The sequence below is a fragment of the Myotis nattereri genome (genome assembly GCF_964212035.1).
Source record: "Myotis nattereri genome assembly, chromosome: 16".
Taxonomy (NCBI): Eukaryota; Metazoa; Chordata; class Mammalia; order Chiroptera; family Vespertilionidae; genus Myotis; species Myotis nattereri.
This window is the reverse complement of record NC_138091.1, coordinates 44,402,289-44,428,009: the sequence shown is the minus strand read 5'-3', so window position 1 is coordinate 44,428,009 and position 25,721 is coordinate 44,402,289. Positions and strand designations below refer to the sequence as shown.

Here is a 25,721-nt window from a genome sequence, read left to right as displayed (position 1 = left end):
CCGAGGAACTCCCACACGGGAGGGGCTCGTGCGGGGAGTGGGCGTTACGTCGGACGAGAGTGGTGGTCACGTGCTAGCCGGCTGCGCATGCTCCTTCCGGCCCCCGGGGGCCTCGGCCGCCGCGGACCGCTCCGCGCCTCGGCGCACGCGCACTGAAGCTCCACGTGAGCGCCTGCGTTTCTTCTCCAAGCCAACGATGCCACCCGAACGGAGGAGCCGAACGAAACCGGAGCGGAGAACCGGGTCGAGGCCGAACCGGAAGATCCGAATGAAGCCGGACAGGAAAGCCGGAGCGGGGCCGGGCGGGCCGCCCCGAAAGGCTGCCTATTCATCCCAGCGGAAACCGCCGGCCGGGCCGACAGCAGCGGCCGCTGCGATCACGATCGCGGCGGCGGAGGAGAGCCGGCTCCGGGAGCTGCACCGCCTGACGCTGGAGGAGGACAAGCCGGCCGTGGAGCGGTGCCTGGAGGAGCTGGTTTTCGGTGACGCCGCGGACAACGAGGACGCGCTGCTGCGGCGTTTGCGAGGCCCGCGGGTGAGAGAGGCCGCGGCGCGCGGCGGGCTGGGCGCGCTCGGGCGGGGCGCGCGGTGGGCGGCGAACCTCCGGAGGCGGAGCCTGGGCGACCTGCGGCGCCGGGGAGACCCAGGTGGGAGGGAGCGGGAGAACGCGGGCGCCGAGGGGGGCCTGGCGGAAGGTCTCGGGAGGGCGGAGACCGCGCCTTCCCCGCCGGCGTGGGAGCTGCTGCGCCTGGTACCCACCCAGCAGGCGCGCAACATCTATGTGTTTGGCGGACTGTAGTCGGGAGCATCTTTCGTGGTTCAGCCCCGCGCGTCCTCCTACTCTGTGTTGCTCCCTCGGGGTCGTCCGATCGCCTGCCTCCGTACCTGGCGGTGATTCAGGAGTTCCACTCGGTTTGTGGAATTAGAATTCGTGGGCACGGGCCTGGGAATCTGCGTGTTAACATTTCTCCAAATGATTTTCTCTCCAACGTTGAGAATGATCACATATTCGCCTGTTCAGCAAATATTTGGGAGCCTGTTAGGTGCCAGGTATTTTTTCCTAGCAATGAAAACCCTGTTTTTGCACACACACACAAAAATCATCTTTTATTATATATTTGGCTTTTTATTCAACGATAAGAAGCCCCAGGCATTGTTCTGGGCACCGGAGCAGAAACAGCAATGGGGAAAAAAATCAGTTTTCATTGGCTGCCCTCCTGGAGCTTATGTATTGTGGCAGAGGCATAAGATAAAGGAGAGAAGTACTGTAAAATTCTCAATGACAAGTGCTGAAGAGAGATAAAAAAAAAATCGTTCGGGAAAAGGGAGATAAGTGTGCGGAGAGAAGGGTGGCCACGCAGGACTTCACCGATGATGGCGGTTTGCTAAATGAGCGTGGACCCAGCAAGTAACAGCTGATGGCCAGGAACCCCTTTGGGTGCCTCATCTAGTAGGGAGATACGGAACTACTATTGGAAAAATGCTGAACCGTGTGACTCTTTCCTAGTCAGGAAAAGAAACTGCCCATGTGAGGTGGGATTTATTGGGCTTTGAAGGGTCGTAGGTGGGCAGCAGCCAGTAGGAATGATTTGTTTATTTCTACCCTGTGGTTTGGGGAAAGCTCAAGCTCACTTCAGGTAGTGTGTGGTCTAGATTTAGACTTGATAGTGCAGGATAGCATTTCTGAAAAGGGGATGGGGTCAGGAATGACAGGAGAAGTGGAGAAGAGGCATGTCTAAGGATATGAAAGGCGAACTAACTATGACATTCTGTCATGTGATTTTATCTTTGATGTTAGCCCGCCTCTGGTCCCGTAATTTCTGTCGTTCTGGGGTTTTTCCTGCTCCTTTCTTCATCTGTCAATTTACCTTTTTTGTTGTTCTTGTCTTGCTTGGTCTTTTCCTTCGAGCATGTTGATGTTCTCTCCTTGACTGTTCCATCTTACCCCGCCTGTCCAGTGTGTGGTACCGTTCTCTAATTTCCTCATTTTCTATTTTTCCCTCCAGCCTATGCTGTGATAGCATTCTGTCTTACTATTTTATCAGAGGGCTGTAAAAGCAGAACATTCTACAAGCCATCTAACTTCCACGGTTTATGTGTCTGTCACGTGGGACATGAAAAACTTAGCGCTTGAGGGCGTTTTTTCCTCTCTAGGCTCAAGTACAGGAAGACTCAGGTGACTCAGAAGTGGAGAATGAAGCAAAAGATAATTTTCCACCTCAGAAGAAGCCAGTTTGGGTGGATGAAGAAGATGAAGATGAGGAAATGTAAGTTGCCAAATGTTTTCTTCCGGAATCTCTCGGAATACTTTAAAAGTTATATCGCAGGTTTGAAAAAAGTTCTTTTTACGAATTTGTGATTATGTGAAGATTTGAAAAATATTGGAAAGTATAGGAGAGAAAAGGTCATTCATTATCTTGCCACTGAGGTTAACGTGTTGGCGTACTACCCGCCCTTTCTCTTCTCTTCTGTGTTGTCTAGCCCTGATTTTGCCTCCTAATTTGGCCAGTTCCTAACTGATCATTGGGCAAGTTTGGAACTACCTTTTCTCCTTTGTAAAATGGAGATAATGATAGTAACTATACCAAAAGGCTTTTGAGATTTAATGAAGTAGTATATGTAGAGCTCTTAGCACAATGCCTAAAACTAAGAAAAGACTAAAATATCTGTATGCACAATATGTACTTTAGTAGATGAAATGACACAAGTCTTTTTCCCCACTTGAAAAAGAAATACCTTCATAAACATTTAAAAAGGGTTGTATTATAGTCCATTGTATGAATTTACCGTAATTTCCATAGCTGTTAATGGATGGATAGGTTTTTTTCCCCCTTTAAAAAAATTAATGTTGAGATACACATTTGAGCATAAACATTGACTCACTTTTCTAATTATTTAAGAAAGATTATGATAGAACTACTTAACGAGCACAGGCATTTTTTAAGGCTCTTGATGAATGAACACTGTTAGACTGAGCATGAGGTCCTACCAATTTATCATCTCATTAAAAGGTGCCCATTGCATTTCATTCTTACAAGCAATGCTTTTTTCAGACTTTGTGAGTTTAATGGGTGGAAAATGTATACTTAGTGCTGAGAAAACATTTTTCATTGGTGTTTCTTAAACTGTCCTCTATTATGTCTTTATTTGTTTACTGTAGAGACTTTATTTAGTAGAAATTATATGTATTTAAGGGTACAACATGATACTTTGTAGTAAAATGATTACTAGTCAAGCTAAGTAACATATCCTTCTCATATAGTTTCCATTTTTTTTTGTGTGTGTGAGAGTCCCTGAAAACTACTCTCTTAGTAAATTTCCACTATACAACGCAGTAATATTAAGTGTAGTCATTATGCTGTACATTTGCTCTCTAGACTTATTCATTCTATATAATTGCAGTTTTGACCAACATCTCTCCCATTTTCCTCACCTCCCCATCCCTGGTAACTACCATTTACTTTCTGCTTCTATGTGGTCTGCCTTTTAGATTCCACATACAAAGAGATCATGCAGTATTTTTTTTTGTCTGTTTTCCCCCTCTAAATATATTTTTATTGCTTTCAGAGAGGAAGGGAGAGGGGGAGAGAGAAACGTCAAGAGAGAATTATTGATCTGCTGCCTCCTGCATGCCTCACACTGGGAATTGAGCCCACGGCCCAGGCATTTGCCCTGTCTGGGACTCCAGATGTGATGTTCTGGTTCATAGGTCGACACTCAACCACTGAGCAACACCGCCAGGCTCTGTCTGTCTTATTTCACTTAGCACAGGGGTCCTCAAACTTCGGCCCATGTGGCCCGCCGAAAACATTTATCCGGCCTGCCTGCCGGGTGTTTTTGCCGCCGCTGTGTGCATAGGAATTTGTTCATAGTTTTTTTTTAAACGATAGTCCGGCCCTCCAACGGTCTGAGGGACAGTGAACTGGCCCCCTGTTTAAAAAGTTTGAGGACCCCTGACTTCACATAATGTCTCCAGGTTCATTCACGTCACAAATGGCAGCTGAGACTGTTTCTTAATGATCTTGCTATATCAGCTCCTTACACGTTGAGAATTTCCAACCTTTATATGTCAAATTTATTGTAGGTTTTTCTCTGAGCTTTCTGTTTTCCTTTTAATGCTTTTTAAAATATCTAATAGAATATTTAAGTTTTTATATGGTCAAGTCTAGGAATCTTTTCCCTTTTTTTTTTGTTGTTAAAAAGTAAAAAGTCCATCAGAGATAAATGGGTGCCTATATTTTTCCTTCATAGGATTTTAAGTTTTTAAAAAAAAATAATTTAATTTTTTATTTTACCTGAGTTTTATTTAGGTGAATGGCATAAGCTGTGTCTAAAGTCATTATGTATTTGAAATATTAGCGCTTCAAGTGGTAAATTGTATAGTGTAAAATGTTGGAGACTTCTTGTTTGTTTGTTTTGGGGAAAATAGAGGATGTGCATCTCAGATGTTCCATATCTTACAAGTTTTGACATGTTGTTCAATTAAATTAGTTTTCTCAAACTACTGAAGACAACAGTTGTTTTTTATATTAGTCCTTTAAAAGTCAGTTAACCCATGCTGTTCTGTTTTTTATAGGGTTGACATGAGGAACAATCGTTTTCGGAAAGATATGATGAAAAATGCCAGTGAAAATAAACTTTCAAAAAATGAGCTTCAAAAGAGACTTAAGGAAGAGTAAGTATCCTTTTTCATATGACTTAATGAGAAGGTCTTTATAACCAGTAGTTTATTTTGATTCGCTCAGTCTTTGGTTATAATAGCTTCTTGGGTAATATGATTTCCATTTTGAAACATTACGAGCATTGCTATTGGAAGATATGATTAAATTTCAGTATTTTGGGGAAAGATGAAATACAAGCACAAAAAAATTTTGGACAAAACTTGTAATCCTATCACCCAGATATCATAGTCAATGATAATGTTGCTTACTTGCTTGTTCCTTTGTATATGGTAAGCCATCTCTTTTTCACACTTTCCAAGCTCTTTTAGTTGAACAGAGCTAGGAAATTTGTGTATATTTTAACATAATGATTTCATATTGATTCTTCCAGTTCAAACTTACAGATCTTTTTTTTTTTTTTGGTGTATGGACCAACAGTCCAATCAACTGAACCACACACACCGTGTGGCCAGGGCAAAACATTGAAAAATACTAAAAATATTTTTGTTTTCTATTTTATTTATTATTATCTTTGTTGTTGAAAGAAAATATTTTATTTTTGTTTGTACTGACATTTAAAAGCATTTCTAGAGGTTTATTGCATTATTACTTTTTTAAAAAATAGGTTTATTGAAGTATAATTTATGGTAAAATTCACTCTTTCAAAGTATCTTTATGAATTTTGTTAAACACATAGTCATGTAAGCACTACAATAATTAAGATAAGGAATCAAAATATAGACCATTGCCATCACCCCCAAAAGTTCTCTTACACTACCCTTGGCAGTCTGCCCTCTCGCCTCAACTTCTAACCCCTCTAGTCCCGACAACCACTGATATTTTCTGTCCTTACAGATTTGTTTTTTTCCAGAGTGTCATCAATAACATATACAATATGTACTCTTTTGAATCTGTTAAGCCCATTTAGTGACTCTATTACAGTATTTCAGGTGTTACATTTTTTCAGCTTTATTATTATTTATTTTTGTATTTTTATATTTTTTTCAGCTTTAGAAGATCTTTTCAGCTTGAGACGTTGTATTTTGTTTAGTTTCTATTTCCCTCTTGTTATGTTAAACTTCCTTTAAATACTTGAATATTTTTGTATTAGCTATTTTAAAGTCCTGGTGTGCTAATCCTGTTGTGTCTGTCATTCTTGTGTCTGTTTCTGTTGACTGACTTTTCTGGTTATGGGTCACATTTTTCTGCTTCTATGCATGTCTAGTAATTTTGGATTCTGAGAAGTGTGTGTTAACTTCAGTGTCTGGGTTTTGCTTTTAAAAAAAATTGTATTGATTTGAGAGGGAGAGGGAGAGAGAGAGATAGAAACATCAACGAGAGAGAAACATCAACATCTATTGACTGCCTCTTGCACACCCCCTGCTGGGGTTCAAGCCTGGAACTCTGACCAGGAATGGACCTGGTGATCTCTTGGTGCATGGGTTGACACTCAACCACTGAACCATACCTGCCAGGCTGTTTTTTGTTTTGTTTTCGGCTTTTAATGACTATTAAACTTTGTGTTGGTGGGCTGTTAACTGGCTCAGAGATCAGTTTGATCCTTTAAAAGGTTTCTTTTTAGCTTTGCTCTAGAGTAGTATATTATCCTCCAGTCTGGTTTAGCTCCATTACTAAGGTATGCCCTTCCTGGCATCTCTTACTGGATGCCCAGTGTTCAGGAAGGACCTTCTCTAATTGGTTGGAACTCCAGTGGCTGAGCTTTGGTATTGTGCAACTTACAGCTCCTTGGTAGTTGTTGGCCTCACCTCGTGGAGTTTTCACCCTATGAGTGTGCAGCTTAGTATTCCCCAGCAGTGTCTGCCAACTACTGTGCAGGTTTCTGGAGCGCTTTCTCATCTACAGTCTACTGCCCTCCAAGTCTAGTTGCTTCAGCCTCTTTCAGGTCTGATCTTTTTCCCTGTGCCAGGGTTTTTAAAAAATTCCTTCACGGGAAAATCCTGGTGATGGTAGGGCTCACCATCTGGGATGAGTCCCAACATCTCGGATGTGCTGAAATGAGCAAATAAGACAACCATATAACTAGTTGTAAATAATTAACAACAAATATGTATCCAGGTGTCCCGTATCCAGGACTAGTTTAGATATTCATGAAAGTTTCCAAATAAGTTCCTTGGGACTATTTTGTTCTTTTTGTTCTCTTCTTTGGAAGAGAATATAAACATGTTCTCAAGGATGGTCTTACCTATATTCTTTAAATGTATCATGCTCTATGAACATACAGTGGTTACCATACACATTTTTCATGTTTTTTGCTTAGATTTCAGCATGCCATGGGGGGAGTACCTGCCTGGGTAGAGACTAATAAGCGGAAAATATCTTCAGATGGTAAGTGTTGATTCCTTTGTTTATTAGTAAAGAAGTGCTATTCTTGTTCTGTTATTATTTGAGCTTTCTCATGAAGCTCCTTAAAACCTGGTGTTTCGTGCTCACTTCAGCAGCACATGTACTAAAATTGGAGCGATACAGAGAAGATTAGCATGGCCCCTGTGCAAGGATGACACACAAATTCCTGAAGCGTTCCATATTTAAAAAACAAACAATAAAACCTGCCTGGTGTTTCAAATATGTCTTTTTTTTTAAAAAAAAATCTGGTTTTGAAGTCCACCATTTCTCTGAGGGAAGCCCTTTTGCAATAATGTAAGGCTTGCTTAACAGCATATTCTCCACTGTAAAGACATAATGGATGGATTTTATGGTTTTTTTCCTCAACAGAACTGTGTTGCCTTATGGCATAGGGTTAAGGAAAAATGAGTAGTACTGTTACTTCTTGATTCAGAGTCCCTTCTGAAGACATTGGCAACTAACTTAGCTGACCAGTAGGAAATGGGATGTCTGCCTAAGGAGCACATGTCAGGTCGAGCCCAGATGATTGATTAGTCACTTTATAAAAACTTATTTTTCAGTTCCAGGTTTCAAGTTTGGTTTGTACCATAACTGTTTCCTGCTTTTAGATTCTTGAGTTTAGATGTAACTATGAATGGCTAAGCCAAGATCTGATTTATGTGCTTGGAGTTATAAATTTTATACTTGGAATTGACCTTTGAAATCCCTTAGGGAGTCCCAGATAAGTCCTCCCACATAATTCAGGAGTTCTTCCTTAGCATCCTTGATATCGGATGAGTTTCTGTTTGATTACCACCACCACCTCTCCTCCCTTCCTCCACCTGTCAGTCCTCATGGTAGTAAAGTACACCTTCACCACACCCATCAGTCCTCATAGTACTGAAGCTACTTGTTTTATATAATGCTGTGGAAAACTCACCCTGTTATCAAATAGGAGTGTATCTTCTGGTTTCCAGCCAGATACTTGTAGAGGTTGAGGGAATCTTAGTGTTGTAGCTTGCTTTATTCACTGCAAGAACCTTTTCTACAACATCTGTTAGAGGATACTTTAGCCTCCACTTAAATATATCACATAATGTACTCTTTCTTCTCCCTCTTTTTTTTATGCATATTTTTATTGATTTCAGAGAGGAAGGGAGAGGGAGAAATAGAAACATGTATAATGAGAGAGGATCATCCATCAGGACCTCCCCCCACCCCCCCACTGGGGACAGCCTGCAACCTGAGCACATGCCCTGACTGGGAATTGAACCGTGACCTCCTGGTTCAGGGGTCAATGCTCAACCACTGAGCCACAGCAGGGCGCTCTTAGCTCTCTTTGAAGTTCTAATACACAGTTTGCTGACATTGGTCTTTCAGTTCTAGTTCTTTTTCACGAGAGTTGTTAAGCTAGCTCTGCTGTCCACCCTATTGCTAAAGAACTCAATATGAATTCTTTTCAAATTAAATACTGAGTTTATTTCAACTTCATTTCATCTTGTTCTAGTCACTGTCTGTGAATGTGTGTCTTTCTAGAGTCAGGCTTGATTTTGATCATATATATTGAGCTCTGTCATCCTTTCCGCTGTTTCAAATTTATTTTGCTGTTTTACTTTTACCAATTGCAGCTTAAATAAAGTAGTTAAGGTTGGGAGGCTGGTAAGGGAGTTGAGGTTTCAACTATAGACATCTGGGGTAGGTAATGCTCATCTCAATTACTCTAAAGATCAGCCTTGTGGGTTTGTTTGACTTAGATGAAAGTGAAGAGGATGAAGATGATTTATTGCAAAGGACTGGGAATTTCATATCCACATCGACTTCTCTTCCTAAAGGAATCTTAAAGGTGAGAGTCAGTGAAGTTGGGCCTCCCCAGCTAATTACCTCTGAAATTCAGTATGCTTCCCAGTTACAACTGTATGGATTCCTTTTATCTGTGGGACTAAATGTGTTTGCTGTCATTTTGCCTGGGTAAATACTTATGCTAGTTTTTCATCTGTTACAAAAATGATCAAGAAAGTTAAATGATGTCCCTAGGAATCTTTTAGGAATCCTATTTGATTTCTCCTCTTGCATTTCTCTTTATTTCTCTTGGCACCAGCCTAGTTCATTCTGCTGTCCTCTGTCACCCCGGTTACTGCAGTAGCTTTGTAACTCATTTCCCTCGTCCACTTTACTTCCTCCTGAACTACTCTTCATATAGATATTTTTAAAGTAAAGCATTATGTCACTTTTCATTGTGTTTTGAAAACTTCTATATTCCTTTTCATGGTCTATGCTGCCCTTATGGTCTGGCTTCTGCCTACATCCAAAACTTCATCTCAGACCTTTCTCCGTATTTCCTAGTCAAGCCATGCAGGCCTTCTTTCTGTTTCTTGAATGAGCTGAGTCCTTTCTTGCCTCAGAACTTGTGCTCTTGCTCTTCTTTCTGTCTGTCTGTTCTTCAGGCACTGCTAATAGCCAGCTCATTATTCCCTTTCTGCTCAAATGACACTTTAGAAAGGTCTCTCCCGGCCACTGTATCTGAAGTGGTCTACACTCATTACTTTCTTTTTTATTTTTTTTATTTATTGCTTAAAGTATTACAAAGGGTATTACATATGTGTCCATTTTATCCCCCCGCCCTAGACAGTCCCCTAGCCTCCCCTATCCCCCAATGTCTTATGTCCACTGGTTATGCTTATATGCATGCATACAAGTCCTTTAGTTGATCTCTTACCCCCCTCCCTCCTGCCCCCCAACCCTCCCCGGCCTTCCCGCTGCAGGTTGACAATCTGTTTGAGGCAGCTCTGCCTCTGTATCTGTTATTGTTCAAAAGTTTATACTGGTCTCTATTATCCATGAATGTACACTCATTACTTTCTAACTCGTCACTGTGGTTAGCTTGTTCATTGCAGTAACCGAGTGCCTACCCAGCACCGTGCTTCAGTTAAACATCTGTCACATGGACAGATCTCTCTTTGACGTGGATATTTTTCCCCACTATAAAGCCGTGCATGTATATTTGGATGGGGAAGGGGACCCTGTTGTGATAAATTATTAGGAAAAAGTGATTCTGTCTCCCCCCACCTTAAGACAATTCATTGAGCTCGTAGGGTGAATTCACCTCCATTGAAAATGGAGTCACCATAGAAATTTAACTTCAGTGGTTATAAAGCATACACATAATACCTTGCTTTTTATGTAATTCAAATTTTAATACAGAAGGAAAACCCTATAAAAACAAAGAAATAACTGAAAATAGTTCGAATGATGCATGAGATCGTCATTACTTTAAACCAGGGATCCTCAAACTTTTTAAACAGGCGGCCAGTTCACTGTCCCTCAGACCGTTGGAGGGCCGGACTATAGTTTAAAAAAAACTATGAACAAATTCCTATGCACACTGCACATATCTTATTTTGAAGTAAAAAAACAAAATGGGAACAAATACAGTATTTGTATTTGCGTGTGGCCCACGGGGCCGTAGTTTGAGGACCCCTGCTTTAAACTAACAACCATACATCCTGTAGAACATTAGTACGTCATGCTAATCATAGAACCTCTTATTTTGTGCCATGAATGCAAAGATGCTGCATAGTTTTAGGTAAAATTTCCCTGGAATTCAGTCTTTTAAGCCAAATAGAGTGTATCCCAAAAGGTTGTGGGTTCGATTCCTGGTCAGGACACATCCCTAGGTTGCAGGTTCAATGCCCCATTGGGGTGCACATGGGAGGCAGCCAATCAATGTTTCTCACATTGATGTTTCTCCCCCTTCCTCTTTCAAAAATGAATAAAAACATGTCTTCAGATGAAGATTAAAAAAAAAATAAACCAAACCAGTAGGGTGCATCTTGGAGAAGTGACTGTATCCTGGTGCTCCACGAGCTTAATCTAAGCCTTATCTGATAGACAGTAAACATGGGTTATTGTATGGTGAAATGACCTGCTGGTTGGTAGCAGAGCTGTGGTCTTTCGGTACCATTCCAGTGGGCTTTGTTCTGCAAATAAACTATTTTATAATGTCTTTCCTTCATGCTCTAAAGAAAATAATGTTAACCCATTCGAATTGATAAAATTCCAGCTTTATTTTTCCATAGATGAAGCACTGCGTACATGCCAATGCTGAACGTCCTACGACTGCTCGGATCTCGTCTGTGCAGTTCCATCCTTGTGCTCAGGTGGTGATGGTTGCTGCACTAGATAACTCTGTATCACTGTTTCAGGTATGTCATTGCATTTTTAAATGACAACTTGGAGTGAAAAGTTTGCTACCAGGATATAGGGTCTATGGAAATAACCAAAAGGAATATTTTGTACTTCCTTATAGGTTGATGGGAAAACAAATCCTAAAATTCAGAGCATCTATTTGGAAAAGTTTCCAATCTTTAAGGCTTGTTTTAGTGCTAATGGAGAAGAGGTTTTAGCCACAAGTACCCACAGCAAAGTGCTTTATGTCTATGATATGCTGGCTGGAAAGTTAATTCCAGTACATCAAGTGAGAGGTAAGCTTTCTGTAGAACACATAGCTGGTCATCCCCCAACTCCCCAGCCCACAGCTGAGTTCATCTAACAGTATTTACAGCCACTTAGTTTCCTCCTCATAATTGTAAGAGAATTTTTATAAGGATTTATTTGAGCCAAAATGATGACTTATGCTGGGGAGCAAGATCAAATGCTCCCTATAGGATTCTTAAAAATAAGTTTCTTTAGTTATAGTATTGTTTAGAAAATGTCATTGCATTGTTGAAATAATGTTTGAATGAAAACAGTGAACTGGCTTTGCATTGAACACTTATTATGGGAAAATCATAATTTGGAATTATATATCCCCCTAGACCAGAAAAGCAGTTGCAAATACTTGTCTGTAAAATTAGCAATTAATGCAGAGGAAAGAGCATGAGCCTGGGAGGTAGAAGATGTGTGTTTCACTTTGTTCGACAAATTATTTCACCTCTCTGCTCTTCAGGAAATTTTGGTAACCTCTAGTTCTAGTGTTTGTTATAATAGAATTTTGGTTTACATTTAAAGGAAATAAAGTACTGCTTTTAGAGGTTGGAATGTATTTTAAGGCATGCTCTAGATCCTTGTCTTGAGGGTATTTATTGGGAAATCTCGGGAGCGTCTCAATAGAATTATACATCAGCTTTCCAGGTGTGTGTTCTTTCAATCAGGGTTGTGGTCTCCAGTGATTGGTTGGTGCCAGGGCAGAGGGTCATTGGTCAGTTTATCTGGTCCTAATGTCAGCCGTGGTATCTCTTTGTCTGGCTTTGCTGCTTTTCTGGTCCTGGAGCTGAAACAAAACTGAGGCTTCGATGTTATCCCTAGGGGTTAATGCTTAAGGGAGTGGTCATGCAAGGGTCTGCCTGGGAGTCTTCTTCAGCCCCTTGTTCCCTCTCCAAGGGGGTCTGTGTCTACGCATGACTAGTGACATGCCAGGAGAGAGTCGGAGCCACGTGATCAGTGATAAGAAAGGTCAAGGGGTCTAAACTGCATTGTCAGCTATATGCTAACGGAGGAAAGGTTACTCTGGGCAAGGTCCTTGTTTTTCCAGTTTTGCCTGTTGCTAGACACCCGAGGCTTTCCGCCCTAGTGACCTTCTGTACCTGGCCAAATGTCCATCTAACTGCCTATCACACACCCACTTACTATACTATGGAAATTGGCCGTCCCTTTTCTTATCAATTGTCAGCAGTTGACCTAAAAATCTTCACAAATCTATAAAAAGGTTTGTATTTGACATCTTTAAAGCATTGTATCCTCTTTCCTTAGGCCACATTGTAAATTTTATCTGACTTATATTTTGAAAGGTCCAGCATTTGTAAAGAGCAATCATAATACCGATACTAGCAATTATCACTATTTTTTGTGAGGTTAAACGCAAAACGCTATATATGTACATATAACTAGTATAATATACTGTAAACTTTGGATGAAAATACAGTTAACCTTTTTTTAAAAAATTTTTTTTTGTTTAATCCTCACCTGAAGGTATTTTTTTCCATTGCTTTTCAGAGAGAGTGGAAGGAGGGTCAGACTTATTCAGTGGCTGAGGCTAGGTTTTGTTTAATTTGAGGTGCTTAGATATTTTAAAAGATCAGAAACTCTCAATTGTCAGTGAAAGATAGCTTTATGGAAAACCATATTAATCCTTATTTAATTGATTCCCCTTTCTTCCTAGGTTTGAAAGAGAAGATAGTAAGGAGCTTCGAAGTCTCCTCAGATGGGTCCTTCTTGCTCATAAATGGCATTGCTGGATATTTTCATTTGCTGTCAATGAAGGTGAAGCATTATTAGTCGTTGCTTCTAGGATAAGACATTAGTGCAGGGATGGTCTTGAACCGTAACTCATGGTGCCCGTAAGTCTGCATCCCAAGTAGAGGGGCAGAGTGGCGCTTGGGGAGAAGCTGCGGGCAGTTGGGGGAGAACTTTGGAGAACAGGGAGAAACGCCGAGTAGGTGCTACAAAATGGAGAGCCCCATGTTCCTGCCCTACACAGTGTGATTCTTCGGTGCACCTCCTACGACGATTTGATAAGCAATATTTATTACTTTTTTTTTTAGACTAAAGAATTGATTAGTAGCATGAAAGTAAATGGAAGGATTGCAGCATCCACGTTCTCTTCAGATAGTAAGAAAGTGTACGCCTCTTCGGGTAAGTTAATGACATGATCAGAAGCTTCTTTGAAGCTTTGAAGGTGTTTACATTTCAAGTTTAATCAAAAATTGTGTTTGATTTTAGACTTTCTTGTTTTAGTAAGCAAATCAGTTTTGTTTTTAGCATGCATTTTTTTGTTGCCATTGGCCTTCTCACTTACTAGCTAATAATAGTGCAGAGCTAACCATTTAACATACACCACTAACATGTTTGAGGAAAAGAGGGAAAGTAAATGCTTATTTAAAAGATGAGTCATTCTAAGACTTCCTTTTTGAAAGTTACGTAGAATCATCACCCCTTTTCTTTTAGCTCCTGGTGACTTGGATGTTTGGAATTTTCTTTATTGTTGACTGAAAGCAATTCAGACCTCCTCTTCCCTGATATTTCTGCAGCACTATTGACCAGCTCTTTATCATCCCTGATGTTCTCTTATCTTGTGCTTTCCTGCTCTTCTGCCTTTCTGGCCAGTGTCATCTTTGCCTCTTGCTCCCTTTCCTGAAGGATTTTGAGGGTCATCCCAATCTCAGTGTAGTCCATGCTGCATGGTAGTGGGGGCATTTGAGTGGTTCTGCCCAGGAGTGGCATCTCGTAATCTCTGCAGGGCTTTTTAGCATAATTTTTATTTTACCTCAGCAAGGAGCATTTGATACTATCACATTTTTTAAAGTTTTAAAAGAAGATTAACTTAAGCATTAACTTTTATTTAAGTTTTGTTTTGGCCTAGAATCAAACTTTCACAAAACTGAGTTAGATTTTTTTTTTTTTACCAATTAATATAAGAAGGTCAGCAGTATCTATAGTCCCTATTCTAGGTTTCCTGAGAGGTACGGGACAAATATTGGCTCAGAGTAATAATCCTAGTGAAATGGCTGTTGGGCCCTGGGAGAGTCAGAGCTGGGGAGAAGAGGTGGAGAGTCAGCAGGAGTACTGAAATTTGCTATATGAATTGGATGTGGATGTAAAATATTTACAAATTTGGTCACCATGGAGGAGGTCAAATTTAGTGTAAGAGAGGCCCTAAAAGGAGGGAAGGTGTAATCACAAGTTGAGTCTTGGTAATGGGGGGTTGCCTATATTTTACTTGTTATTCCCCTCTGTTCTCTTTCCTCTTCCTTTTCTCTTCTGAAAGAAGTAGTTTATGTGATTGCCATCATATTGTTCATATTGTTACCTATAAAGAATGTTTTGAGATAGAATGATAATTGAAAAAATAATTTACCTTTTCTCTTTTCCACTTTATCAGTTTTTTTCTTTTTCCTCATGGATTCATTGTTGCCTCTTTTGCTGTAAGTCTTCATCAACTTGTGATCATTTAAATAGACTTGGTCTCTGGGTGATCTTTCTGCCCTTGATCCCTTCTGTTCCATTTTAGTCGATTGCTAGCTAATCTTTAAACACCTTTCTTTATTGTACCATTACCCTGCAGAAAAACAAAGTTTTGAAATATGATCCTATGAAAATTTTCCAATTATATTTACCTGCTACCTACTCTAAATCTGTATGCCAGCCTGGGAGATTTTATTTGTTAAGGAAAGAGTAGAAACAGTGAGATATATTCAATTCCATGGGGAGGATAAAAGTATATAGAACAGTGAACTTGAGAGCAATATACACAAAAAAGGAAGAGCTGAAATAGGTGAGCGAAGAGCCATGTTTGAGATACTTGTAGGGTTATTATAGAAATAAATTGATACTGGGTGTGGAGAAGAGGGTGATCATCAATACTGATGGCTATAGGTGTGAGAAAAAAAATTAAGGACTGGTTTTGGCAATTGATGGCCATTTCTGTTATGAAAATATTTGTGTTCTCTTCAGATTTAATATTCTTCCTTGTACAAATTCTCCCTTCTCAAAACTATTTATGGTTGTTTATATTTAGCATTCCTTGTTATTTAAATTATTTGGTAATAGATAAACTGTGTACTTTCTTAATTAAATTACAAATTCCTTGTGGTCTGGATCAGTTCACTTCCTTTGTTTCACCATCAACATTATCATCAATCTGACATCTAAATCACGTAGCCTCACATATTAGGTGCTCTAATACTTGTTGATAGATGTTAGAGAACCTGGGCTGGTGGGTGTTTTATTCTTTTTTTCAAATTTTCTCCAGTAATCTGTGAAATGTAGAAGCTTTTTCTAAAAGCTCAACGCAAGATAAGAGTTTGTGATGTTCACTCTAAATCTAAAGATACTATTAATGACTAATTGAGAATGCAGTTTTCTATACATGGGAACGTATGCAAGAAATATTTTTAAGCCAGTTTTGTAGATCTAGGTTATTTGTAGTAGGTATTTATTTGTAGTCCCTTGTACTGTTCAAGAGGGACTAAGATCAGTCAGTTCACTTGCCTTTCAAGTTTAAAACAAAATTAACCAAACCTTTGGCTCTTTCATTCAGCGGATGGGGAAGTTTACGTTTGGGATGTGAACTCTAGGAAGTGCCTGAACAGGTTTGTTGATGAAGGCAGTTTATATGGATTGAGCATTGCAGCATCTAGGAATGGACAGTATGTGGCTTGTGGGTGAGTAAAGAGAATCACATTGTGGTAATGAGAAAATAATAAAGAATTGGATATTCTAAATGGTGCTTAAGTACTGTTTATAAACTATTGAGTAATAGGAAATCAGTAAACCCAGGTTGTTTACATTTTGTTGTCTTAATGCAGTGACATAATATTGGTGGTTTATCTGTTCTTTAGCAAAGAAAACACTGGACTGCCTTGTTTCATTGTATTTTTCTTTTTTTCTTTTTTTTTCTCATATATTTTATTGATTTTTTACAGAGAGGAAGGGAGAGAGATAGAGAGTTAGAAACATCGATGAGAGAGAAACATCGATCAGCCGCCTTCTGCACATCTCCCACTGGGGATGTGCCCACAACCCAGGTACATGCCCTTGACCGGAATCGAACCTGGGACCCTTCAGTCCACAGGCCGATGCTCTATCCACTGAGCCAAACCGGTTTCGGCTCATTGTATTTTTCTTATATTTGAAATATCTATTTGATCACATCAAATTTTCCTATTACTATTTTAGTTACTTGTTTTAGCCTTAAAGGCATTTAAAGCATTTTTGCCTTCATCTGGCTAGGTGGTATAAACCAAAAACATACGTTCTTTGGAAATATTGTTTGTTAGTACTGTAGAAATTTTGAAAGTATTATCTAAGACCGTTGTCGGCAAACCGTGGCTCGCGAGCCACATGTGGCTCTTTGGCCCCTTCAATGTGGCTCTTCCACAGAATACCACGTTCGGGCGTCCACGTATAGTGCGATTGAAACTTTGTGGCCCATGCACAGAAGTCGGTATTTTGTGGAAGAGCCACACTGAAGGGGCCAAAGAGCCACATGTGGCTCACAAACTGCAGTTTGCAGAGCTGCAGTTTGCCGACCACTGATCTAGGACGTTCGTATGTGATCACTGGAAAACAATGGCTTCATTCCCCTGCTTGATTCTAAGGATCCAGGGTGGGAGGAGGAGGCATTAAATACTTACCTGTAATTCGTACCCACCAAACCACCAACCAGCACCTGTAGTTTTAGAACTTGGAGAAGTGGATTTTTATGACTTTCTTAGCCTAAACACAGTTGATCCCTAAGAGATTTTGGTCAAATCCTCCCTGGGTGGGAGGTCCCGTGGGTCTTGCTGTCCAGAAGCATAAGCTGGTGGGGCTAGATGTTCAGATAGGCCCGGGACCGCTTGGCCCCTTTGGCTTTGCTTTTCCCTTTGCTTGTCTTAACCTGTCATATTCCCTTTTTTCTTTGCAGTTCTAACTGTGGAGTGGTAAACATATATAGTCAAGATTCTTGTCTCCAAGAAACAAACCCAAAGCCGATAAAAGCTATAATGAACTTGGTTACCGGTGTTTCTTCTTTGACCTTCAGTCCTACCACAGAAATCTTGGCAATTGCTTCAGAAAAAATGAAAGAAGCAGTCAGATTGGTAATATTTCTTTACCTTTTCCTTTTATCATTGATAATTTTAAAATTTAAGTTGAAGACATGGAAAAATAACAGGAAAGGAGAGAGTGGATTATTTTAAAGAGTAGCTTCTTTTGATGTAGAAATTACTAGTATTGTCGCTTCTGGGTGTGGTTGTAGGAAAGATGCACAGTAGCACCACATTTGTATTATGTCGGTTGTTTTGGGAAAGCTGTGCTGTTTTATTAAATTTCATAAGTGGCTATTCTTCATTTTCACAGGTTTCTTTCTTTCAGCATATTATTAAGGAGTATGTTTAAGGCAAACACTTCTTTCCTCTTCAGTTTTCTTTCCTCATCTACCTTCTGAGGTATGTTGTCTTAGTGGAGTGGAGGCAAGTTTTAGATTTGAAAATAAATTGTGTAAAAAGATTGCAGTTTAGCCCGGCCGTTGTGGCTCAGTGGTTGAGCTCTGATCTAGGAACCATGAGGTTCAATTCCCAGTCAGGACACACGCCAGGGTTAAGGGCTCAATCCCAGTGTGGGGTGTGCAGGAGGTGGCCGATCAATGATTCTCTCTCATCATTGATGTTTCTCTCTCTTCCTCTCCCTTCCTCTCTGAAATCAATAGAAGTATTTTTAAAAAATGATTCTCTTTCATCATTGATGTTTCTCTCTTTTCCTCCCTCTTTCCCCCTCTTCCTCTCTCCCCCTCTCCCTCTCTCTCTGAAGTCAAGAGAGATATATATATACATATATATATAATTTACTTATTTATTTATTTTTTTAGAAATACATTTTTTAAAAAAGATTGCAGTTTAAATAGCTAGGTAGTGCTTGTGAATATACCTTTGTACTAGGAGTCCCCAGGACCCCTCCCAGGTTTGGTGATTTTGTAGGAGGAACCACAGGACCCAGTATATAGTCACACTTACGGCTAAGAGTTGTTAACAGGGAAAGGATACAGAGCAAAATCGGCCAGGGGCAAAGTCCGGAGGAAACCCGGCGCAGGCTTCCGCAGTCCTCTCCCAGTGGGATCACCGGACACGTGTAACTCCTCCAGTGAGGTGTGGCAGCATATGTTCAGTGTTTTCTAGTGAAGCTCATTAGAGACTCAGTGCCAACATTTTTATTGGGGTTGTTCATATGTAGGGACCCTCTGCCCAGCATGCACCGAAATTCTAGGCTCCCAGGAGTACAGGCAGGTGCTCAGCGTAGACCACATTGTGTCCGTGGTTTGGGCACAGTGCGCCACCCTGCTCACTTAGAGGAAGTTTCAGATCAGTGTATGGGACTGTGTACCAGTCAGGTTCCCAGACACCATCTCAGGACCCCCCTTGCCAGCAGTGGGCCTTTCTAAGGAGAGCAGCCTCAGGCCTCTGTTAACTCTTTCTTGCCCAGTCTCAGAGCTCAGCTTACATGTCACTGCATCTCTGAAGTTTCTTTCCCCTTAAGCAGAATCAGTTTCTTCACTCATTTAATGGTTATTTGCTCTAGGCACTAGGTATACAGATGGCATTGAACTTTGAATGGCAGTATTGCATTGTGCTGTTGTTACGTGTATACTTCCAGGTGGAAAGCACTTCACAGACTGTTATTTTTATCTTTCATTCAACAAAGAGTCTGGCATGCTTCATCAGCTTTGTATAATAGTGTATAGTTTACAAAGATTTACAGAGAATTCTACAAAAAAAACTTGAGTCAAATAACAATTCACAGGATTAACTTACTCAAAGTCACAGCTGGTGAAGGGCAGTACTGTACCTCTAGATTCCATATTTTCCCTAGCACTTTAGTTGTTTTTTGACTGAATTCCTCGGAGCCCTAGAATGTGTACAGGACTTCAGATGGCACGTAGGTCAAGGAGGAGGCCCAGCTCCCACCTGTATCACATAGAGCAGCTTCAGTGTTACCTGGTACATATTGGCATTCTGCGTAACGCTTTCTTTGAGGAGGAAAGGATTCTACTAGAATAAAGTGTTTGAAAAATATAGCGTTGTTTTATTGCCTCTGTTGAATGAGTCATTTGGCAAACGAGAAGGTTCTAATTCAAGTCAGCTTTAAAATCTCCATTCCTTTAATAGGAGTGGTGGACTAGGACATATTAATCATTGATCATTTCAGTGGTAGTAAATTGTTTTATAAAACCATGGGATCTATCTCATGCAGACATAATATATTCTGCAAGATGCCTAGTAAATTCTGCCTAGTTTGCTTCAGTGATTAGGGCAGCATTTATGGTGTTTTATTGTGGTAAAATCACACAAGGAATTCATTAGTAACAGCCAAATCCCATTTTTTAAATGTTAGTCAACCATAATATCTAATGGAAAGAAGCTGGGCCTAGCAACTTCAGAATAGCTCAGTGAAACAATGTTAGCATCATTAAATGCATTCTCATAATGATCCAAACAGCTCTGTTATCTCAGCACAGCACAGTGAATATAAATCTAAAGCATTGTGCCATTAAGAGACCGGGAAGTTAAGTTATTACATCTGTAATCTGGGATGTAGTAGAAAGTTGGAGAACTTCTTATCTATTAAATTAAGGATGAGCGAGCTTTACTTGTTGAATTTTTATATCTGGGCCCTTAAATGTAATGACAGATGTGTGTTTGGAGATAAAGGGAACTTTCTAAAGTAAAAAAGTTTGGTTTTAATTAATTGTTCAATTATATCTTATAATGACGATAACCATAGCGGTCAGAGCACTGCCACCTTCTAACCAGGTAGGGTCATAGGTCTGAGGAAAGATGTGGTAATGCAGTGAGAGATTACAGTGGGGACTTTGCACATAGATAGAGTTGAGTCTCTTGGGAGGACATTGTAAACAGTTTGTTAGTTTGTTTGTTTGTTCTTGCCCCCAATAGCCAAGTCAATAGAGGAGATAAAATAAGAAAATGAGTTGTTGATAAGTTGATGTTCATTCTCCAATAGAAAGACCTCACATGGCCACTCTGTATGGGTGTATAGGTTATTTGTTGCACGAAGGCACCACATCTAAGGGGGGTTGTAAGTGTGTGTATTTACCACAGTGTTTTGGTACTCTGTTCTGTTGATTTAGCTACTAAAATACACAGCTACCTTCTGTTAAAAATTAACTTTAAAAATATTACTATACATCTTGTACCCCAACTTTTGCCCTGTAGGGAGTTCCTATTTGTAATAAGCAATTGACTTAAGTATAAAGTAACATGAATCCAAATTAGAAGGATGTTTTTTCCAATTTCAGTTAGAAAATAAAAAGGTAGTTTAATACACTTCTCTTTAAGAAGTCATTCAAGTAGATAGGTTGGTTCCGGTATATTTTGTTTTGGAAGAGTCAGAAAAGCAGTCCCCAAACTTCCAAGTCATGACAGAAGAGTTAATGAGCAAATATATGGGCATAGTTTAAAGAGCAGGTTACATAGAGGATGGAAGTAAAAGTAAGGCTTGGGGCAATTCTGTCCTTGGCCCTTGCGGCAAGTGGTTATTTCCTGATGGTCTGCTCCCCTGACGCCTTGGATCACCTGTTCAGATGCTTGGAGGATGCAAACTTATACTAACTAAACAAAATAATTAAGAAGCCAGGCCACTTGCCAAAACTCATAATTCCTGCATTCCCAAACTAAGCGTAAAACCTTCTGCAATATCCATACTGTGGCTTCTCTCCTAAAATACTAATGTGCTTTATTATGTACTTTAATATATATATTTAAATTTTTCAAAGACCCTATACAGAGTGGTATTTAAGAAGTTTAAAGGTTAAGATCAAATTGGGTACTGCCAACTTCTTAGCTTTAGTGGGTCAAGACCACTTCTCATTGGCACTAATGCCTTTGCATTGATGCCATGCTATGCAGTGAGACCTGTCTTCTGGAGAAGTTGAGAATAATTGAAAATGACTTGGGGATTCACTACATACTTTCTTGACATATAATGGTCCATAGGTATATATCAGGGAGTAGGATCTAATACTGGTAAGTGACTGACTAAAACCCGTTTAATAGACAAATGCATATACTAATGGTACTTGTCTATGAAAACCACCTTGATTGGATGGTTTAAAGTCTCATCGAGAAATGTGGAGGATGGCAGACTACCAAGATAACCAGCTGAATGATAACTATGCGTATGAATGTGAGGGTGCTGTATTTCTTGGAAGAGCTATAGAACATTTGAAAAGTGAGGGCTGTTAAAGTCCTATTCTGCTTAAGGTAACTGATTCCATGCTTGAGTTTTACTTATCTGCAAACTGGGTGAGGGCTTGTCTCGCCTATCCTGGACTTGGGCTCATTTTCCCCCTGAGACTCGTGGAGAAAGAGGCTGAGTGCCTATGTGCTTAGGCCTGGCCTTGAGGGGAGCTTTCAGCTCTGAGTCAGAACACAGTTTCACTTGAGAAACCAGGTTTTCATGATCCAGTCCTCCCTGAGGAGAGATTGCCAAAGGCAAAGGATGTGTTGCATAGTTGAGAAATAAAAGCGAGAAAATAAGTTACATGCTATTGGAATACGTGGCATGACTTTGCCGAGGCTTCAGTCATGTAAAATCAGACTCTTTGTAATGTTTAAGTATCCATTCCCTGTGACAGATTTTAGTATTCTTTACTGTGGTCATTAAGTGAGAGTATTAATGGGTATTTCTATTGACTTAGTTTATTCATTTATTTGGCAAGCATTTGAATCTCCCAGGCACCATGCTAGATGCAGTTTTAAAAACATCAAGAAAATGCTTTTTTCTCTTCCTTCCCTTCCCTTTCAAATTTGAAAATCAAATTTTAATTTTGGAATATTTTGCTACATTAATGTGTACTACAGTCAAAATGAGCTTTTTGTTCCAGCTAAAAGATAGAGTGAAGATGAAAATTTAAGAAAGTTGAGTTCCCAGTTGTTGAAATGTAAAGCTTTTCATTATTTCCTGCAGGTTCACCTTCCTTCCTGTACAGTATTTTCAAACTTCCCGGTCTCTAAGCAGAAGAATCTTTCTCTTGTGCATACCATGGATTTTTCTCCAAGAAGTGGATATTTTGCTTTGGGGAATGAGAAGGGCAGGGCCCTACTGTATAGGTAGGTGTTATTTATGTGTAAAAGTCAGAAATATCTATAATCTTCCTTTGAAAGTGTGCAGAGATGCTATTGTTAACAAATTATATGTAATTTGTTAATTCTGTAATCAATGACAATAAGTTATTAATTGTAGAGTGTAGAGTTTGACATCTCATCTCTATTATCTAACAAAATGCACATTTTTTTTTCTACCATAAAACCATAAAATGGCACTAGCAGAAAGGTTCCCCTGGGGATAATTTTTAATTTTATTTTTTATTTGTTGAGTAAGCTGTATTTTGAGAATGTCAAATTGAGGAAAAGTAGCCACTTTAATAATATTGCCATTTTCTTGTGCCTTATGTTGATTTGGCAGTTTGCCATTTACTCATTAGATTTACATTTTAAAAGAAAATTCTTTTCCTGCAGCGGTAAGCTATAAATAAGGACGTTAACCACAAAGATATCCAAAAGTTATGCTCTGTCCAGGGTCTTTTCTGCACTCAGTATACTTGGCTATAGAGCAGGAACAAGTGAAATCTAGTAGCATTGTTGCCAGGAGATTTCTGTGACAGGTGGCTCTTCAGGGAGAACCCAAGAGCTGGAAACCTGTGACTTCTATCACAGCCCCACCGCCTTGCTCCCTTGTGTTGGTAGTGGGTGCTGCATAGAAGCCTGTGTTTATGTTTATATGCTTTGGGGAAGGTCTGTTTTCGAAATAAAATGAAATCTGGAGTGAAGAAAAGGAGGCATGTAAATTGACTTTGAGGATATAGCTGTGAAAAGAATATAGCAAACAATAATATGGTTTCAAGTTCAACTTACTTTGAAAGGAAAATGGGTTATACCTGGAAAATTGATATTTTCCATCCTCATTTCAGATCATTTTTGGTGATTCAGTTTGGATTATATAAAAGAATATAGAGTCTTGTTGCACTTAGAAATTCTCTTCCTTTGGTTTATTATAACCAAAATTTTCTTTTGTTTAAGTAAGCCCCACAGGCCATTAGCGTTTCCACCAGAGCGTTGCTCTCCAGTGAGAGTTTCTAACAAGTAGGTTGGACTGACAACATTTCTGTGGGGTATGGCTGGTCAGGTATTTCTTAGACCCCAATTTGATGCTTTGGGACAAGCTTAAGACTTTCATCTAAAATCTGAGGTATTAGCATTAGACTCCTTCAGAATGTCCGATTGAGAAGTCAACCTAGCTGCCTGGTGAGAATGACTCCACCCTCCTACCCCCTTAAAATATCCCTAAGTGCCCTTCTGTGATCTGATTGACAGTACTCTGGGTTATCACAAAGTTGTTTAGATGATTTGTCTTTTACTTTTGCAGGTTGCACCATTACTCAGACTTCTAAAGAGATCATTTGAAGTAAGAAAATCCTTTAAATTGCTTCTTTAGGTTTTAAGGTTACGCCCATTGCTGTCAGTGGCAAAAGGACCACATTAGCTGATCTTTGTTTCTTTGCCCCTGTGTTGCTATGTATTCCTTTAGGGGAGTGGGATGGAAGGTAGATCAGGAAGAGCCTGGTTGGACGTGAATCTTCCTTGGGAATTTCTTTTTCTTTTCTTTAAATCAATAAATTTCAGAAAGGGAGGGAGAGGGAGATTCTCATACATGATGAGAATCATTGATCAGCTGCCTTCTGCATGCCCCACACTGGGGATTGAGCCCAAAACCCAAGTATGTGCCTTGACTGGGAATCGAACCATGATCTCAGTTCATAGGTTGATGCTCAACCACTGAGCCACACAGGCAGAGCTTCCTTGGGAATTTCAACAGTAATCTGGCTCTTTTCTTCTGAGGTCAGCTCTCTAATGTAATTACTAAACATTTAATCCACAAAGGAGACTGAACAGTGAGAGATAAGTATCTTCAGATAGAATTAAAGCTTCCCGGAGCTTCAAATCCTCTTACTTTATACTATATGTTTCTTGAGAGATTATAAGTGCTTGCCCTGTAGCTAGTTAATAGTAGATTGTCATAGACATAGTTAATGTCTGGCCATTAGTTTTGCTGCCCAAAATTTAAAACAGTAGGGCAGGCTGCTTCTCCCAGGGTTTGACCTTTGAAATGAGACATGGTAGACATGAGGCTGAGCTTTGCAGTGGGCCTATTCATTACAATTGACTGATTTGATCTTTGGGATTCATACATGTTGAGGAGAGACTGGGAGTGCATATAGATTTAAATAGAGGAAAGAATTTTTGAAAGTAGAATAATATTGAGCAAAACATTAGCTGTGGGGGAAAACACTCCAGCTATTTTGCCACTGAAAATTACATTGTCAGTACATGTTGTTTGTTTTTTACATGTTTGTTGATGACCAGCAGTTATAAATCAGGTGTGTGATTTCTTCTATTCTTTCCTCAGATTCAGTTGAGTCACAAGAGAAGCCCATCCTGATAGATCTGAGAAGCTTTCCAGAACGTGTGATAATGTACGGATCATGATTTTTTGAGCCAACTGTACATATTTAAGTTAATAGAAATGTATAATAAATACATGGCAACTTTTGTTTGAAAATAAATGTATGTGGGAGAACAGGGGTGGGATAGAAGGGGTCAATGAGGGGGAAAAAAGTGGGCATATGTAATACTTTTAACAATAAAGATGAAAAAAAAATGTATGTGGTTCTTCCCTCCCCACCTGCACACAGACTCACTAACATGGATGCATTTCTTTTAAGACGAAACCTGAGAAATTGGAAACACCTGTCTGCAGCCAGAAGTCACATAGGCGGATGTTCTCCTATTTCACACTTAGACCTGATTAGTAGGCCCTCCTTTCCCAGCGTAGGTCTCTCCATGTTTCAGGGTAACAACTAACAGGCTCTGATCGGCTTGACATGAGAGCAATGACATCTCATAGAATGAATTTCGAACTTGCAGGTCGTCCTGGAAAAGTGATTGTGGAAATGAAAGACCTTTTCTGGACGTAGTACTTCAAGTGGTTGTGATTAAACCTGTTCTTCTTGTCCTAATTATTAGCCACTCCCCTTCCTGGAAATACCCCTTACCAAGATGTAAATGTTTCCTTTGAGTTCCAAGGTTGGCAATTGATTCCATAATTGTAATATAACTTTGCTTTAGACTAGTCCCTACATTTCTTAGGAAAAACTTACATGATAACCAT

At 39.9% G+C, this 25,721-nt stretch overlaps 1 protein-coding gene across 1 annotated transcript; it reads left to right on the top strand.

The window, feature by feature from the left end:
* The first annotated feature begins 102 nt into the window (after nt 1–102).
* Nucleotides 103–25,202, top strand: UTP18 (UTP18 small subunit processome component). The gene is made up of 14 exons (XM_081110197.1): nt 103–535; nt 2,155–2,267; nt 4,577–4,675; nt 6,940–7,007; nt 8,759–8,847; nt 11,081–11,206; nt 11,311–11,485; nt 13,162–13,262; nt 13,544–13,634; nt 16,039–16,162; nt 17,407–17,581; nt 22,461–22,603; nt 23,919–23,957; nt 24,960–25,202. Exons 1-13 carry the CDS (start codon nt 197–199, stop codon nt 23,941–23,943), a joined length of 1,668 nt encoding a protein of 555 aa, XP_080966323.1. The 5' UTR covers nt 103–196; the 3' UTR covers nt 23,944–23,957; nt 24,960–25,202.
* Nucleotides 25,203–25,721: the final 519 nt, after the last annotated feature.

What these genes read in the sequence shown, in the direction of transcription:
- UTP18 (XM_081110197.1), top strand. Translation starts at nt 197, where the DNA reads ATGCCACCCGAACGGAGGAGCCGAACGAAACCGGAGCGGAGAACCGGG. An exon ending in GCGGAAAATATCTTCAGATG is followed by an intron (nt 7,008 to 8,758) that starts GTAAGTGTTGAT and finishes TGTTTGACTTAG; the next exon opens with ATGAAAGTGAAGAGGATGAA. An exon ending in GAAAGTGTACGCCTCTTCGG is followed by an intron (nt 13,635 to 16,038) that starts GTAAGTTAATGA and finishes TCTTTCATTCAG; the next exon opens with CGGATGGGGAAGTTTACGTT.